The sequence below is a fragment of the Apiospora kogelbergensis genome (genome assembly GCF_038363985.1).
Source record: "Apiospora kogelbergensis strain CBS 113332 chromosome Unknown utg000001l_segment0_segment0, whole genome shotgun sequence".
NCBI lineage: Eukaryota > Fungi > Ascomycota > Sordariomycetes > Amphisphaeriales > Apiosporaceae > Apiospora > Apiospora kogelbergensis.
The window spans coordinates 6,167,140-6,180,178 of NW_027117418.1; the positions used below are offsets into that span (position 1 = coordinate 6,167,140).

At 55.7% G+C, this 13,039-nt stretch overlaps 6 protein-coding genes across 6 annotated transcripts; 5 read left to right on the forward strand and 1 right to left on the reverse strand.

The window, feature by feature from the left end:
* Positions 1–211: 211 nt before the first annotated feature.
* PG998_001979 (uncharacterized protein) lies at positions 212–1,403 on the forward strand (the record flags this gene model as incomplete). The annotated part of the gene is made up of 3 exons (XM_066868797.1): positions 212–762; positions 841–1,039; positions 1,095–1,403. 3 exons carry the CDS (start codon positions 212–214, stop codon positions 1,401–1,403), a joined length of 1,059 nt encoding a protein of 352 aa, XP_066737212.1.
* Positions 1,404–1,438: 35 nt separating this feature from the next.
* PG998_001980 (Tip elongation protein 1) lies at positions 1,439–2,896 on the forward strand (the record flags this gene model as incomplete). The annotated part of the gene is made up of 1 exon (XM_066868798.1): positions 1,439–2,896. One exon carries the CDS (start codon positions 1,439–1,441, stop codon positions 2,894–2,896), a length of 1,458 nt encoding a protein of 485 aa, XP_066737213.1.
* Positions 2,897–4,102: 1,206 nt separating this feature from the next.
* Positions 4,103–7,403, forward strand: PG998_001981 (alpha-mannosidase; the record flags this gene model as incomplete). The annotated part of the gene is made up of 4 exons (XM_066868799.1): positions 4,103–6,001; positions 6,055–6,066; positions 6,119–7,051; positions 7,152–7,403. 4 exons carry the CDS (start codon positions 4,103–4,105, stop codon positions 7,401–7,403), a joined length of 3,096 nt encoding a protein of 1,031 aa, XP_066737214.1.
* A 647-nt stretch (positions 7,404–8,050) lies between these two features.
* On the forward strand, positions 8,051–8,743 carry PG998_001982 (60S ribosomal protein uL10; the record flags this gene model as incomplete). The annotated part of the gene is made up of 2 exons (XM_066868800.1): positions 8,051–8,127; positions 8,200–8,743. 2 exons carry the CDS (start codon positions 8,051–8,053, stop codon positions 8,741–8,743), a joined length of 621 nt encoding a protein of 206 aa, XP_066737215.1.
* Positions 8,744–8,817: 74 nt separating this feature from the next.
* Positions 8,818–9,084, forward strand: PG998_001983 (60S ribosomal uL10 domain-containing protein; the record flags this gene model as incomplete). The annotated part of the gene is made up of 1 exon (XM_066868801.1): positions 8,818–9,084. The coding sequence occupies one exon, from the start codon at positions 8,818–8,820 to the stop codon at positions 9,082–9,084; it is 267 nt and encodes an 88-aa protein (XP_066737216.1).
* A 474-nt stretch (positions 9,085–9,558) lies between these two features.
* On the reverse strand, positions 9,559–12,638 carry PG998_001984 (MutS 1; the record flags this gene model as incomplete). The annotated part of the gene is made up of 2 exons (XM_066868802.1): positions 9,559–12,117; positions 12,207–12,638. Coding segments are annotated over 2 exons (2,991 nt in total), but the record flags the coding sequence as incomplete, so codon positions are not given.
* Positions 12,639–13,039: the final 401 nt, after the last annotated feature.

Below are 13,039 nucleotides of genomic sequence, written 5' to 3' on the forward strand. Positions count from 1 at the left end.
GTCGCACCCCCAACCCAACCCGCCTATCCGTCGACCCAAAATCCGGGCTATTGCTAGCTCAGCTTGTTGCGGCCCCATTGAAGCGGTGGGCGTCAGTGGATTGGCTGGGGTTGGAAAGAAAACAAAACAGACGCTGCGGGAACCTTTTGGAAGGAGACGACGCAGAGAGTGAGGGAAGAAGAAGAAGAAGAAAAATAACCAATTGCCCGCCATGGCTTCAATGGCAGCACCAAACACTTCCTTACCTACACCACAATCGCGACAAAAATCACTCCTGCGAGGCAACAAAAAGTCCGGAATTGGAACTGCCTCTACCCCCAACCTAAATTCGCTCTACGCCGCCCATTCGCGACTGGGTCCCGGCCCGGGTGCTCTTGCGCGCAAAGCTTCTTTTGCTGCCCTGACCCCCGGATCCCTAGCAGCTATCCCCGACGACAGCGAGAGTTACGCTATACATAGTGTTCTAAATAGCGACTACGATCGCCGCAACAACAACAACAACAACAACAACAACAACAACAACAACAACAACAACCTACACCCTCCTTCATCTCCACGCAGAATGGCGCCCGCCACACCGGCGAGAGGCGCCAGCGCCATGGACCACGATTTAGTCGTCGGCGATGTTGTCGACGTTCCCGGTAGCATGCACGGCACCGTTCGTTTTGTCGGCTCGGTTGACGGGCGCAAGGGGGTCTTCGCCGGCGTCGAGCTGCACGCCGATTACGCTGCACGTGGAAAGAATAATGGAGATGTTGATGGGTGAGTAGGCCATTTCCATCCTCACTACTTTGCGCTTCCCGCGTTTCAATAGGCACTGACTTGCGACCGAAACTACAGGGTCTCTTACTTCACAACTCTGACTCCTGGCGCCGGCATATTCGTGCCCATTTCGAAGCTCTTCAGACGCGACAGCGCAGGTGCCTCTTTCCCCCATACGCCGTCAGGCAACTCATCACTTGCGGCATTACGAAATGCTAGCCAGAATACCACCAACTTCACGCCACCCACGCCTTCGCTCCCCAAGTTTAGCCAGTCGGTAGGACCTGGGAGAGTCCCCAGCCCGGCTGGCAGGAGACCCAGGACCTCATTAGCGAGACCCGAATCTCCTGTTCGCAGAATGCAGCTCAGCCCCGGTCCTCGCCAACAGGGGTTTAGCCGCGCCCGGTCCGAAAACCCCAGGCCCTCCCCGTTATGGCACGCCTTCGATTGGCAAATTCTCGGCGAGCGTGCGCGGTACGACCGGAGACCCCAACAAAAGAGCGGAACGCAAGCCAAGCATGGCAGCTCGGAGCGCCTCTGCCATGGGCTCAACCTCGTCACTGTTCGGCGGAGAAGATGAGGCTACCCCCTTGGCCGGGCCACACCTTCTGGCCGGGCCACACCCCTTGGCCGTCCGATGAACAACGGGAGCATAGGGTCTATGTCGAGCTTGAAGATGCGCCCAGCGTCCCGCGCTGCTGCCGCGAACGAGGAGGAAATCGAGCGGCTTAGGTCACAATTGGACGATCGGGACCGGCAACTAAAAGACCAGGCTTCTGCTTTAGCCGAGATGGAAAGCAGCGTTACCGAGCTGACTTCGCTCATGGAACATGGCGACTTCGGCAAACCCAGGCCAAACAGTCTGGATGATAAGGATTCCGGGCAGCTACGAGCACTACTTAGGGAGAAGAACGAAAAGGTCGCCATGCTGACTGCCGAGTTCGACGCACACCGTGCTGATTTCCGTAGCACTATCGATACCCTGGAAATGGCTAGCACAGAGACCCAACGGGTCTACGATGCCCGAATCCGCGAGCTGGAACAGGAGATTCATGAAATGCAGGAGCGAGGAGAAGATGTTGATAGCGTGGCACGCCAGCTGAAGCAACTCGAGGAGCTTGTGCAAGAGCTTGAGGAAGGCTTGGAGGACGCTCGTCGAGGAGAAGCCGAGGCGCGCGGTGAAGTCGAGTTCTTGCGCGGTGAGGTGGAACGAACACGCACGGAGCTTCGGCGAGAACGTGAGAAAGCGTCGGCTGCAATGAATGGCGGTACCGATGGTCCAGATACCCTGTCGCTGTCCAAGGAACTGGAGAAGAAGGAAGATGAGATTAGAGGTCTCAAAGCCATTATCCATTCCCTGAGTCGAGATTCGCTGCCTGGCAACGAGTCACCCGACAAGACCCCGACACTGCCACAACGGACCCAGTCATTCGATAATTCGCGTCCTGGTTCCATCGAGGCCAAGATATCCAAAGAAAAACTCGAACGCGAGGTGCACCAGCTCCGTGGCCTCGTCGAGACAAAGGGCAGCCGCGAGGAAGAGCTGGAGCGCGAACTGGAGGGCCTACGCCGAGGGAGCGCCTCAACCCAACGTGCCAGCCAGATGACCATTCGCAGCGCAGACAGATCCTCATACCGTGACTCCAAGGGAACAGTGATACCTACACGGGAAACGCGCTCACCCGAACACAAGCGTGTGCCCACGCTCGAGACCATGCCCGAGAGTGACGCATACTCTTCTGTCACGGAGGCTAGCACTCTCTGGTGCGAGATCTGTGAGACAGCAGGCCATGATATCCTGACATGCACCAACATGTTTGGACCTCAGCAAAGCCAAGGCCAGAGTAAGGGAAGCCCCAAGCCTGCAAAGACGGGGAAAGACTCTGCTCAAGAAGACCTGAGCCATCTGAAGGTACCGAGTGACCACGAGGTAATGCCTCGACCTCTGACGCCAGTAAAGTCGACACCAGCAACGAACCCTCCGCCACCGAATGTCAGCATTCTGCCTAATCCTACGGACTCTGGACCGTTGGCTGGCAAGGGCAGCGGTGTTATCGACCCCGAGAAATGGTGTGCTCTTTGTGAACGCGACGGCCATGAGAGCATCGACTGCCCTTTGGAGGACGCCTTCTAGTCTCGCTGCCATACGGAGCGCGAGCTGTACATATTGGTTAGGGGGTCATGATGCCTGATGCTGTATTATTCCCGCATTGTTTGGTCCTGTATGCCGGCGGTGCACCAGGAGTTCTCCTTCTGCTTTTGCTTCTCGCAATGATACCACGGCCATCACCTGAATAGTTTGTAATTTGGTTTATCTGGTCGCCTGCGCAGAGGGATCCCGCTCTTTGGCAGCCTGGCTATGGCTGAAGGAGGACAGTTAAGTCGAGAGGAATAGGCGAGGCCACAACGCCGCCACCGCGAAAATCCCGTGTTCTCAGAGGACCTTGGTCTTGTTCCTACGACTAAATAACCAACTAGTAAAATATTCATCCCCTGCAAGTTGTGTCTCGTGTCTTGTACAGGGCTATGTGATGTGCAGGCTTTACGGTGGTTTGTAGCACGAGCTGGCTGGCCAGGGAACTGATTCAACGGGTGGCAGCAGCAATCACTTGATTGTTCTGACGGGTTGTGTATGGCGTGCTTGGAAGTCTTGCTTGCATTCGACACACAATCAGACGGCCTCTTCGTTCAACCTCTGTAGCATCGTACGAAGTATATTCACGACGTATTTCGTACGGCCACTTCTCACTCGTTCCGGATATCGACTCCGAGCCGCCAACTCCTGCTACGATCTACATGGTGGGAATCAATACATACTGATGTACGTAGCGCTTCCCCGCAAATGTACTAACTAGCCTTGTTAGCATCACATAGAAGATAGATCATCCCCCGCATTTGTTTCGGGCTTGGCGGTGCCGTAGTGGGTGTCTAATGTGTGGGCACACTGACTGCACTGGGAATTGGGAGAGCGAGTTCAAGCTCCAATCCCCGCCCGTCGTCGCGTCCCTCTCTCCCTTCGCCTGATATCAGCACACCTCGAGCTTGTCGTGGGAAGCTTCCGGGCCAATCATCAGCCCATGTTTGGAGCCTCCTGGACCCCGTCCTGCTCTGGCATCCTACACACTCCAAACCTCCTTTACTTAACCTGACCACCTTCTCCCTCTCTCCTTCCCTCTCTCTCTCTCTCGCGCTATACGTTTGCTGTCTTTACACCCATATAATTACATGCTCGCATGAAGAGCGACGTAGCTGGATCCGATTGACCTGACGCGGCCGCAGTGATCACTTCAACAAATCCCCCGACATCCTCTCCTCCATCCTCAACCTACGTATTCCCACCATGGGCGGTGAACGCACCCAGCCCAAGAAGGCCACGGCCTCTGTTGCCAACTATCCCATGCAGGCCGCTGGTCCGGTCGGCAAGCGGATCAGCAACATCTACAAGGAGAGAATCACGCAGTTCTACAGCACAGGACAATGGGAAAAGCAGAATCTCTTGGCCATGATGTACGAGGGCATCGCTTCCGGGCACCCCCATGTAAAGCTTTCGACTTGGGCTGCACCGGGTCTGTCCCGTCCTACGTTTGAAGAGGCTATGAAGGGCGACTACAAGTCTACCAACGTGGGTGAAAGCTTCGGTCCGTCCTGGGCCACCCACTGGTTCAAGATTGCAGTGAAGATACCCTCGGAACTGTGTGAGAAAGAGCATTTGGAGTTCCAGTGGGATGCCGGCAACGAGGGCATGGTGTGGACTTCTGACGGCAAGCCCCTACAAGGCCTTACCGGCGGAGGAGAACGTGTCGAGTGGATTCTCCCCAAATCCTTCCGTGATGGCAAGGAGCACACTTTCTACATCGAGATGGCCTGCAATGCCATGTTCGGAAACGCCCCCGGGGGTGACAGCATTCAACCACCTAATCCAAACAAGCAGTTCCAACTAGTGAAAGCCGATGTTTGTGCTGTCAACATGGACGCCCGTCAGCTCTGGATCGACACTTGGATTATCGGTGACGCTGCCAGGGAGTTTCCCGATGATTCGTGGGAGCAGCACAAAGCCCTGAATGTTGCCACGGCCATCCTCGAGAACTATAAGCTTGGCGATAAGGAGTCTATCAAGAAATGTCGCAAGATCGCCCAGGAGTACATCGGCGCCAATGTTGACTCGGCTAAGGTTTATGACAGTGGCACCGAGGCACAGGTCTTTGGAATAGGCCACTGCCATATCGACACTTGCTGGCTGTGGCCTTGGGCCGAGACCAAGCGCAAGGTTGCTCGGTCTTGGTCGAACCAGTGTGATTTGATGGAACGCTACCCCGAGCTCAACTTTGCCTGTTCGCAGGCGCAGCAGTATCAGTGGCTGGAGAAATATTACCCCTATGTCTTTGATCGCGTCAAGCACAAGGTGAAGGAGGGCAAGTTCCATCCCATTGGCGGTAGCTGGGTTGAGCACGACACCAACATGCCCAGCGGCGAGTCTCTTGTGCGTCAGTTCCTCTACGGCCAACGCTACTTCGAAAGCCATTTCGGAGAGCGTTGCAAGACATTCTGGCTCCCCGATACGTTTGGATACTCGAGTCAGCTCCCTCAGCTCTGCCGGTTGGCTGGCATGAATCGTTTCCTCACCCAAAAGCTCAGCTGGAACAATATCAATAATTTCCCGCACACTACCTTCAATTGGGTGGCACTAGACGGCAGTCAGGTCATTTGTCACATGCCTCCCTCCGAGACTTATACCGCGGAGGCTCATTTCGGCGACGTCAAGCGAAGTGTCACTCAGCACAAGTCCATGGACCAGGACCATACCTCATTGCTCGTCTTCGGCAAAGGGGATGGCGGCGGCGGCCCGACTTGGCAGCATATTGAGAAGCTTCGTCGGTGCCGCGGTATCAGTGATGAGGTTGGCCTGTTGCCCCGAGTCCACTTGGGTAATACTGTCGATCAATTCTTTGATAAGCTCGAAGAGAAGGGAACCTCGCTAGTCACGTGGTATGGAGAGCTCTATTTTGAGCTTCATCGTGGTACCTACACGACCCAGGCGAACAACAAGCTCAACAACCGCCGGTCTGAGGTTCTGATGAAGGATCTCGAGCTTCTGGCCACCATTGCATCCCTAAAGGACAAGTCTTACCAGTATCCCAAGAAGGATTTCGATAAGATGTGGGAAGCCATCCTGCTTTGCCAGTTCCATGACTGTCTTCCGGGCAGCTCCATTGAGATGTGCTACGATGATTCTGACGAGGTAAGCACTGCCACCAGACTGGGGGAGATGTCTGTACGCTAACAAAATCTTAGTTATACGCCGAGGTCGCCAAGATGGGCGAGCGCATCTTTTAAGGACATCTGCAATCTCTTAAAGGTCCCCGATATCAAACCCACTAGTGTCAGCGAAGCTATTGCCCTCAACACGCTCCCTTGGCACCGCAAGGAGGTGGTCGATATTTCGGGGACTGAATGCGGCGTTGCTTGCGGCAGCGGCCCCATGCTCAGCATCAAGACCTTCAAGACAGGCGAAGAAAAAGCCGTTACGGTTCGTGAAGTTGAGAAGGGCGTGTTCGTCATGCAGAATGAGCAGCTGCGCGTTACCGTCGAGAAGGGCTGTATCACCTCACTCTACGATCGCCAGGCGAATCGTGAAGTTGTAGCCGAGGGCGGGAAGGCGAACCAGTTTGTCATTTTCGACGACAAACCTTTGTACTGGCAAGCATGGGATGTCGAGGTGTACCATCTCGACAGCCGACAGGAGCTTACATGCGGACCGACCAAGATCTACGAAGACAAGAAACACCGTGTTAGTGTCATCACAGAGACTAAGATCAGCGAAAACAGCTACATGAAGACGGTCCTTAGCTTGAGTGCTGCCTTCAAGGGGCAACAGTCGTTCGTGGACGTAACTTGCGATGTGGACTGGCATGAAACCATGAAATTCCTCAAGGTCGAATTCCCTGTTGATGTTATCAACACTGAGGCATCATACGAGACACAATACGGCTTAGTGCGACGACCAACGCACTATAACACCACTTGGGATATGGCCAAGTTCGAGGTCTGCTGCCACAAGTTTGCTGACCTGTCGGAGAACGGTTACGGCGTCTCCATCCTCAACGACAGCAAATATGGGTTTGCCACTTGCGGTAATCTGATGCGATTGTCATTGCTGCGAGCACCCAAGGCCCCTGATGCCCACGCGGATATGGGCCATCATACGATCAAGTGGGCAATCTTACCGCATCAAGGATCCCTTGGTGCCACAACAGTTCGTGCCGGCCACAACTTCAACAACCCCTTGAAGGTGTTCTCTGCCCCGGCAACCGAAGACATGAAGACAATGCTATCGAGCCACCCCATCCAACTGACTGGGGATCATTCGCTTATCTTGGACTGACGTCAAGCGTGGTGAAGACGACGAGGATGTTTCCCGTGGCGGGCTTCAAAAGCGCAAGGGACAAAGCATCATCTGCCGCGTATACGACAGTCTCGGCGGGCAGAGCAGAGGCACGATCAAGAGCACGTGGGATGTCAAGAAGGTTTGGAAGACGAACGTCCTTGAAGACGACGAAGAAGAGCTGGCTTTGGATAAGGATGGGCAGTTCTCCATCAAGCTTAGACCTTTCGAGGTAGCTACTTATAGACTGCAGTTATAGAGCGAGGCGACGGCTGGGAGTACGGTTTTGGCGACGAAACTAACGGTTGACGACAAGCTGGCGCACCGAAACAAGAAAAAATTGGCATCGTCTCAGGAATAGCGATGGAAGCATTTGGGGGTGAACTGTTCTTTGTGGTTTTGCAGAGGAACGTTGCTGCGCGGCTTCAGAGAACCCTCCCTCGCCAGTTTGGCGTCGAACAATATGATTACCAAATTGATAGCGAACCAGCGTTTCTTGCCTATATTGAATATGACTTCCGGCGTCAATAGTGGTCAGTCTACTGGTGACATCAAGTAATGGTGCATCGGATAGGTCTTTCTACAAAGGTTCACTCGTCAGAGTAGGTATTCGCATTGAAGATAGTATGCAAATGCAAGTGAACGCATATGTAACAGTTGAAGGGTTGGTCGCTTTGGCGATATGATAAGCTGATAAGGGTGGGCCGCGGACAAAAAACCCAAGCCCTGGCCTGCCCACCACGCAAATCGGAATTTTGATGTTGGGAGCATTGGATGGTGAGACGGCCTCACTCTTCCTCCTTCCCTCTCTCTTTACAACAACACATCACCAATCCCACCCCCCAACATACCATAAAAATAAAAATCCGTTGCCCTTAAAGTCCTAACTTCAAACCCAAAGAAGAAATGGTGGGCAACAAGTCTGAGTACTTCGGCAAGCTGAAGTCGCTGCTCGAGGAGTACAACTCTGTCTTCCTCGTCAGGTATGTCAGAATCAGAAATATCCAATTGGCGGGTTCAAGTCGCAAGTGCTAACGCCAATTCCCTCGCAACAGCGTCGACAATGTCAGCTCCCAGCAGATGCACGAAGTGCGTCAGTCTCTCCGCGGAGAGGCTGTCGTTCTGATGGGTAAGAACACCATGGTTCGCCGTGCCCTGAAGACCTTCGTTGCCGACTCCCCCGAGTACGAGCGTCTCCTGCCCCACATCCGTGGCAACATCGGTTTCGTCTTCACCAACGGTGACCTCAAGGACATCCGTGACAAGATCCTGGCCAACAAGGTCGCCGCCCCTGCCCGTGCCGGTGCCGTCGCCCCCGCCGATGTCTACATCCCCGCTGGTAACACTGGTATGGAGCCTGGCAAGACCTCTTTCTTCCAGGCCCTCGGTGTCCCCACCAAGATCGCCCGTGGTACCATTGAGATCACCAGCGACCTTAAGCTCGTTGAGGCCGGCAGCAAGGTCGGTGCCTCCGAGGCTACCCTGCTCAACATGCTGAACATCTCTCCCTTCACCTACGGTCTGGGCGTTGTTCAGGTCTACGACCAGGGCAACACCTTCCCCCTGAGGTTCTCGATGTCGGCGAGGAGCAGCTCCTGAAGACCCTCTCGAGCGTCATCACCACCATTGCCGCCATCTCTCTGGCCATCAACTTCCCCACCCTGCCCTCGGTCATGCACAGCTTCTTCAACAGCTACAAGAACCTCATGGCTATTGCCATCGAGACCGAGTACAGCTGGGCCGCCATTGATGAGCTCAAGGACCGCATTGCCAACCCCGACGCCTACGCTTCCGCTGCCCCTGCCGCGGCTGCCGCTGACGCCGGTGCCTCTGCCCCCGCTGAGGCCAAGAAGGACGACTCTGATGCCGAGGAGTCTGATGAGGATGGTGGTGGTTTCGGTGATCTCTTGTATGTCCAACCCTCCCTTGAAAATTTGTGATGCGCCAAACTGACTTTCTTCGCAGCGGTTAAATGTTTTAACTGACTATGAAATCTACGAATCGACATGCATCTGGACCTTGGAAGAGGCTTACCAGATCTAGATATACAGAAATCGGCGTTTCATAGAATTGCCACGTGGTAAATGAGATATGCTTCCCATCACGGCGATGACGAATTGTCAAAACGAAACCGTATAACGTGATATTGTGACTGCCGATGTAGACCAACGTGTCTTGCAGCATGGCTTGTCAAAAGGTATGTCGAACTCCAGTCTTCATCGCCCTTCCCTCACCACCTGTCGAAGATTCAATAAAAATTCAAGAGCTTTTTAACCCTGAACTCACTTGATGACAAACATTCAACACTCTATGAGACACATGCCCTTCACACTGTTTATTTGCCGAATCACTATTTGTGGAACGCATTGCTGATTTGTTTTTGAGCTATGCAGGTACCCTTACATGAAGCTGTTCTACAGCGCTTCGGGATCGGACCGTCGTTGTAGGATTTGTTTGGCCATGGTAATGGCCGCCTCCGGGATTCCTGCTAAGCGTGCGACTTTCAACGCATGGCTCTCCCTGTTTATGCCTTTCCGTAGCTTGTGAATGTAGACAAATCCACCTTGATCATCTTCCTCCACATCTGTACAGTACATTTCCACTTGGCCGCCTGTTGTGACATGCATACCACGTTCTTCGACCTCGTCAGCCAAAGTGTGGAAATGTGTTGCGAACAGCGTGCGGCACTTGTTGATGGTAACCAGGTGATGTAGACTTGCGAACGCGACAGCAGTCCCATCTTCGGGGGCTGTACCCCGGCCGACTTCGTCCATGATAACAAAGGACCGCGGTGTGGCAGCGCGCAGAATCTGGGCTGTCTCGAGCATTTCGACCATGAAGGTGCTCTGGTCCCGATACAGGTTATCCGCCGAGCCGACGCGCGAGAAGATGGCATCGACTATACCGAGCTCAGCGTGGTGTGCTGGAACATAGCAGCCGACCTGGGCCAAAATGGTGATGAGGGCGTTCTGCCGGAGGTAGGTGCTCTTGCCCGCCATGTTGGGCCCCGTGATAAGCCAGAGCCGGCCGTGGCCGGGCATGCCGACGAAGCAGTCGTTGGAGGAGAAGGTGCGGCCCTGCTCGTGCAAGCCGCCCTCAACCGTGGGATGGCGACCCCCTATAATCAAGGTTGCTGGATTTTCACCGTCCTGTAGCTGAGGCCGCGTCAGACCTTGTTCGGCGGCGAGGCGGGCGAAGGACGTGGTCACGTCGAGCTCGTCGAGCACGGCTGCGTTGCGACGCAAGCGGACGAGGTGCAGGACAACCTGTGCGCGCAGCTCGGAGAAGAGCCGGCTTTCCTCGGTCTGCATCTCGAAGCGCGTCTGGTGGATCTGCCGGCCCAGCGAGGTCCACTCGGGCGCGTGGAAGGCGCGCGTGCTGCGGCTCGACGACACCGCAGGCAGGCTGGGCGATAGCTCGGCGAGTCGTCGCGCGTCCTTGACGCCCTTGACGTGGCAGATGTGGCCGAGGTTGGGAGTCCAGCGGAGGGTGAGACTGGGCGCGCCCAGGCGTTCGCGGAGGTCATCGGTCAGCGTCGCCTTCTCGTCGAGCAAAGCGCCGAGCGCGGCGTGAAGGTCGATGAGGCCCCGGCTGGCCCCGGGCTTCATGATGAAGGACATGTTGTCGTCGGCGTAGTGGTCCCGGATCGAGGTCGGGTTGGCAGGCTTCTTGCGGAGCTTAGGGTTCTTGGGCAGGAGCTCAGCGGCCTCCTCGTTGGTGCCCTCGGACGACACGATACCCTCGGCGAGCGAGAGGAGCTGGGACGTCTCCTGGTCCTCGAGCTCGAGCTTCTGGAAAATACCCTCCTCGTCGATCGAGTCGCGGATGCGGTTGGCCAGCTTCGAGGCCTGCGTGAGCTTTATGCGGGACAGCATGTCGTCGAAGGCGCTGCTGTGGTTCGTCTTTGCCTTCTTGTCTTCTTTGGCGGCGGATTTGAGCAGCTTAACAATGGCCTCGGTGGCCCGGATGGTGTTGGCGAGGCCGATAAGATCGTCCGGGTCACCGCGGCCGAGGGCGAACTTCTGCACAAGGCGCTGGGAATCGTGGCATCGCCTCAGCAGCTGCACAATCTCATCGCGCAGGTCCGGGTGTGCCAGGAAGTATTCCACCAAGTCCTGGCGCTGCGTGATGGTCTCGAGCGATGTCGAAGGGGCGATGAGCCACTCGTTGAGGAGCCGGGCGCCGCTCTTGGTCACGGTCCGGCGGATGGCGTGCAGCAGGCTGCCGCGAAAGAAGCCGTCGCGGATTGTCTGCTTGATCTCGAGCGAGCGCATGCTGTTCTTGTCGATGGCCATGACGCGCATGCTATCGTGCCGCACGGGCGGCTGCAGCTTCATGCTGAGGCCGATCAGGCGGTCTCGCACGTACTGCAGCAGGAGGCTGCCCGCCTGCGTCTCGTCCTCGGTCAGGCTGCTCAGCGTGCGCGGCGGGATCTCGGATTCCAGCATAGGCGTCCACTCCGCGGTGGGCAGCGGGGCCGAATGGGGACTGTAGCTGATGAGGTGCTTGTCCTCGGCCAGGATCGCGAAAAGGGCATGGTCGGCATGGGCTTGCAAGGCCTCGTCGACGATGATCTCGCGTGGGCTTATGCGGGAGAGGATGGATGATAGGGAGGCGATGTCCGCGATCTGGGTATAGAACTGCCCCGTGGACACATCAAGCCAGGCCAAGCCTACAGCGGCAGACGAAGCGGGCGTCTGGTCATCTCTGGGGATACTGGGTTCGGGATTGGCCGAAGGGCCAGGGGTGTATATGGCCATGACATAATTATTGGAGAAAGGGTCAATGAAATTTTCATCAATCAAAGTACCTGGCGTGATGATGCGTGTCACTCTCCTGTCGTGCATGAGCCCGTTCGTCTTGACCTTGTCACCGGGTTCATTAGGAAACTCCTCGGCGATGGCCACATAGCAGTTGAACTCCTGGACAAGGACCTTGAGAAACCGATCCAGTTGGAAGAAGGGGAAGCCAGCCTAAAAGTAGATAAAGAATCATCGTCAGGACGCACACTTCTTCTTGTTTTGCCCAGTGAAAGGGATCAGGGGGTGTGAATAAAGTTTACCATAGGAACAGGCCCAGCACTTGTTTTCTTCTGGGCAACCTTGATATTCAGCAAGGGGCCGTACTCCTCGGCCTGCTGGAAGTACAGCTCGTAGAAGCCGCCCACGCGCGTTAGCAACACGCAGTTCTCGAACTTCTGCATGTTGCGCCTAGCCTGGAGCACCACGGTAGGGTAGGCCGGGCCCTCCTCTTCCCCAGCCACCACAGCATCTTCTCCGGGCCCAGATGGCGTAGAAGACTCGGGAGTAGGTGTGGGTGGGAAGAGAGGTCCCTGGGGTAGATCTGCAAGGTTCACAGTCGTCTTGGTCTTCTTGCCGCGGGCCTGCTGTATGCTACCTAGTCGGCTAATCTGGGGAAGATGTGGCCGCCGCAAGTGCGAGTCAGCTTTGGCACTGCGTTGGTAGGGGATGACGGACACCCTGGCGTGGAGGAGGCTGTTAGAGCATTGCACTGGTGAGACTCTGAGTAGTTCCAGTAGGCCTTGTTCAGTCGTGCGAGCCGTGCACCTACGCATCCCGAGGAATTGGAATTCCGACAGAGAGAGAGAGAGTGTGTGTGTGTGTGTGTGGGCTGAGACTGACTCCCCCAAAAACTCAGCTCGGCCGAGTTCCGAATGAACTATTTCCGGATTGCGAGAGAAACGGATTTACCTGGCTTTACTCGCAGGCGAAAGGAAGTTGACTCGGGTAGCCCGGGATGGTCTCGTTGCCGCAGGTGTTTCGAACCAGAGTCACCGGTTTACAAGGGGGGCGGCAGGCGGCTTGAAAAAAATATCGTCAGTGACAATTGTGATACGCACGGTGCAGCTGTGCCTGTACACGGCCGACTTCCACC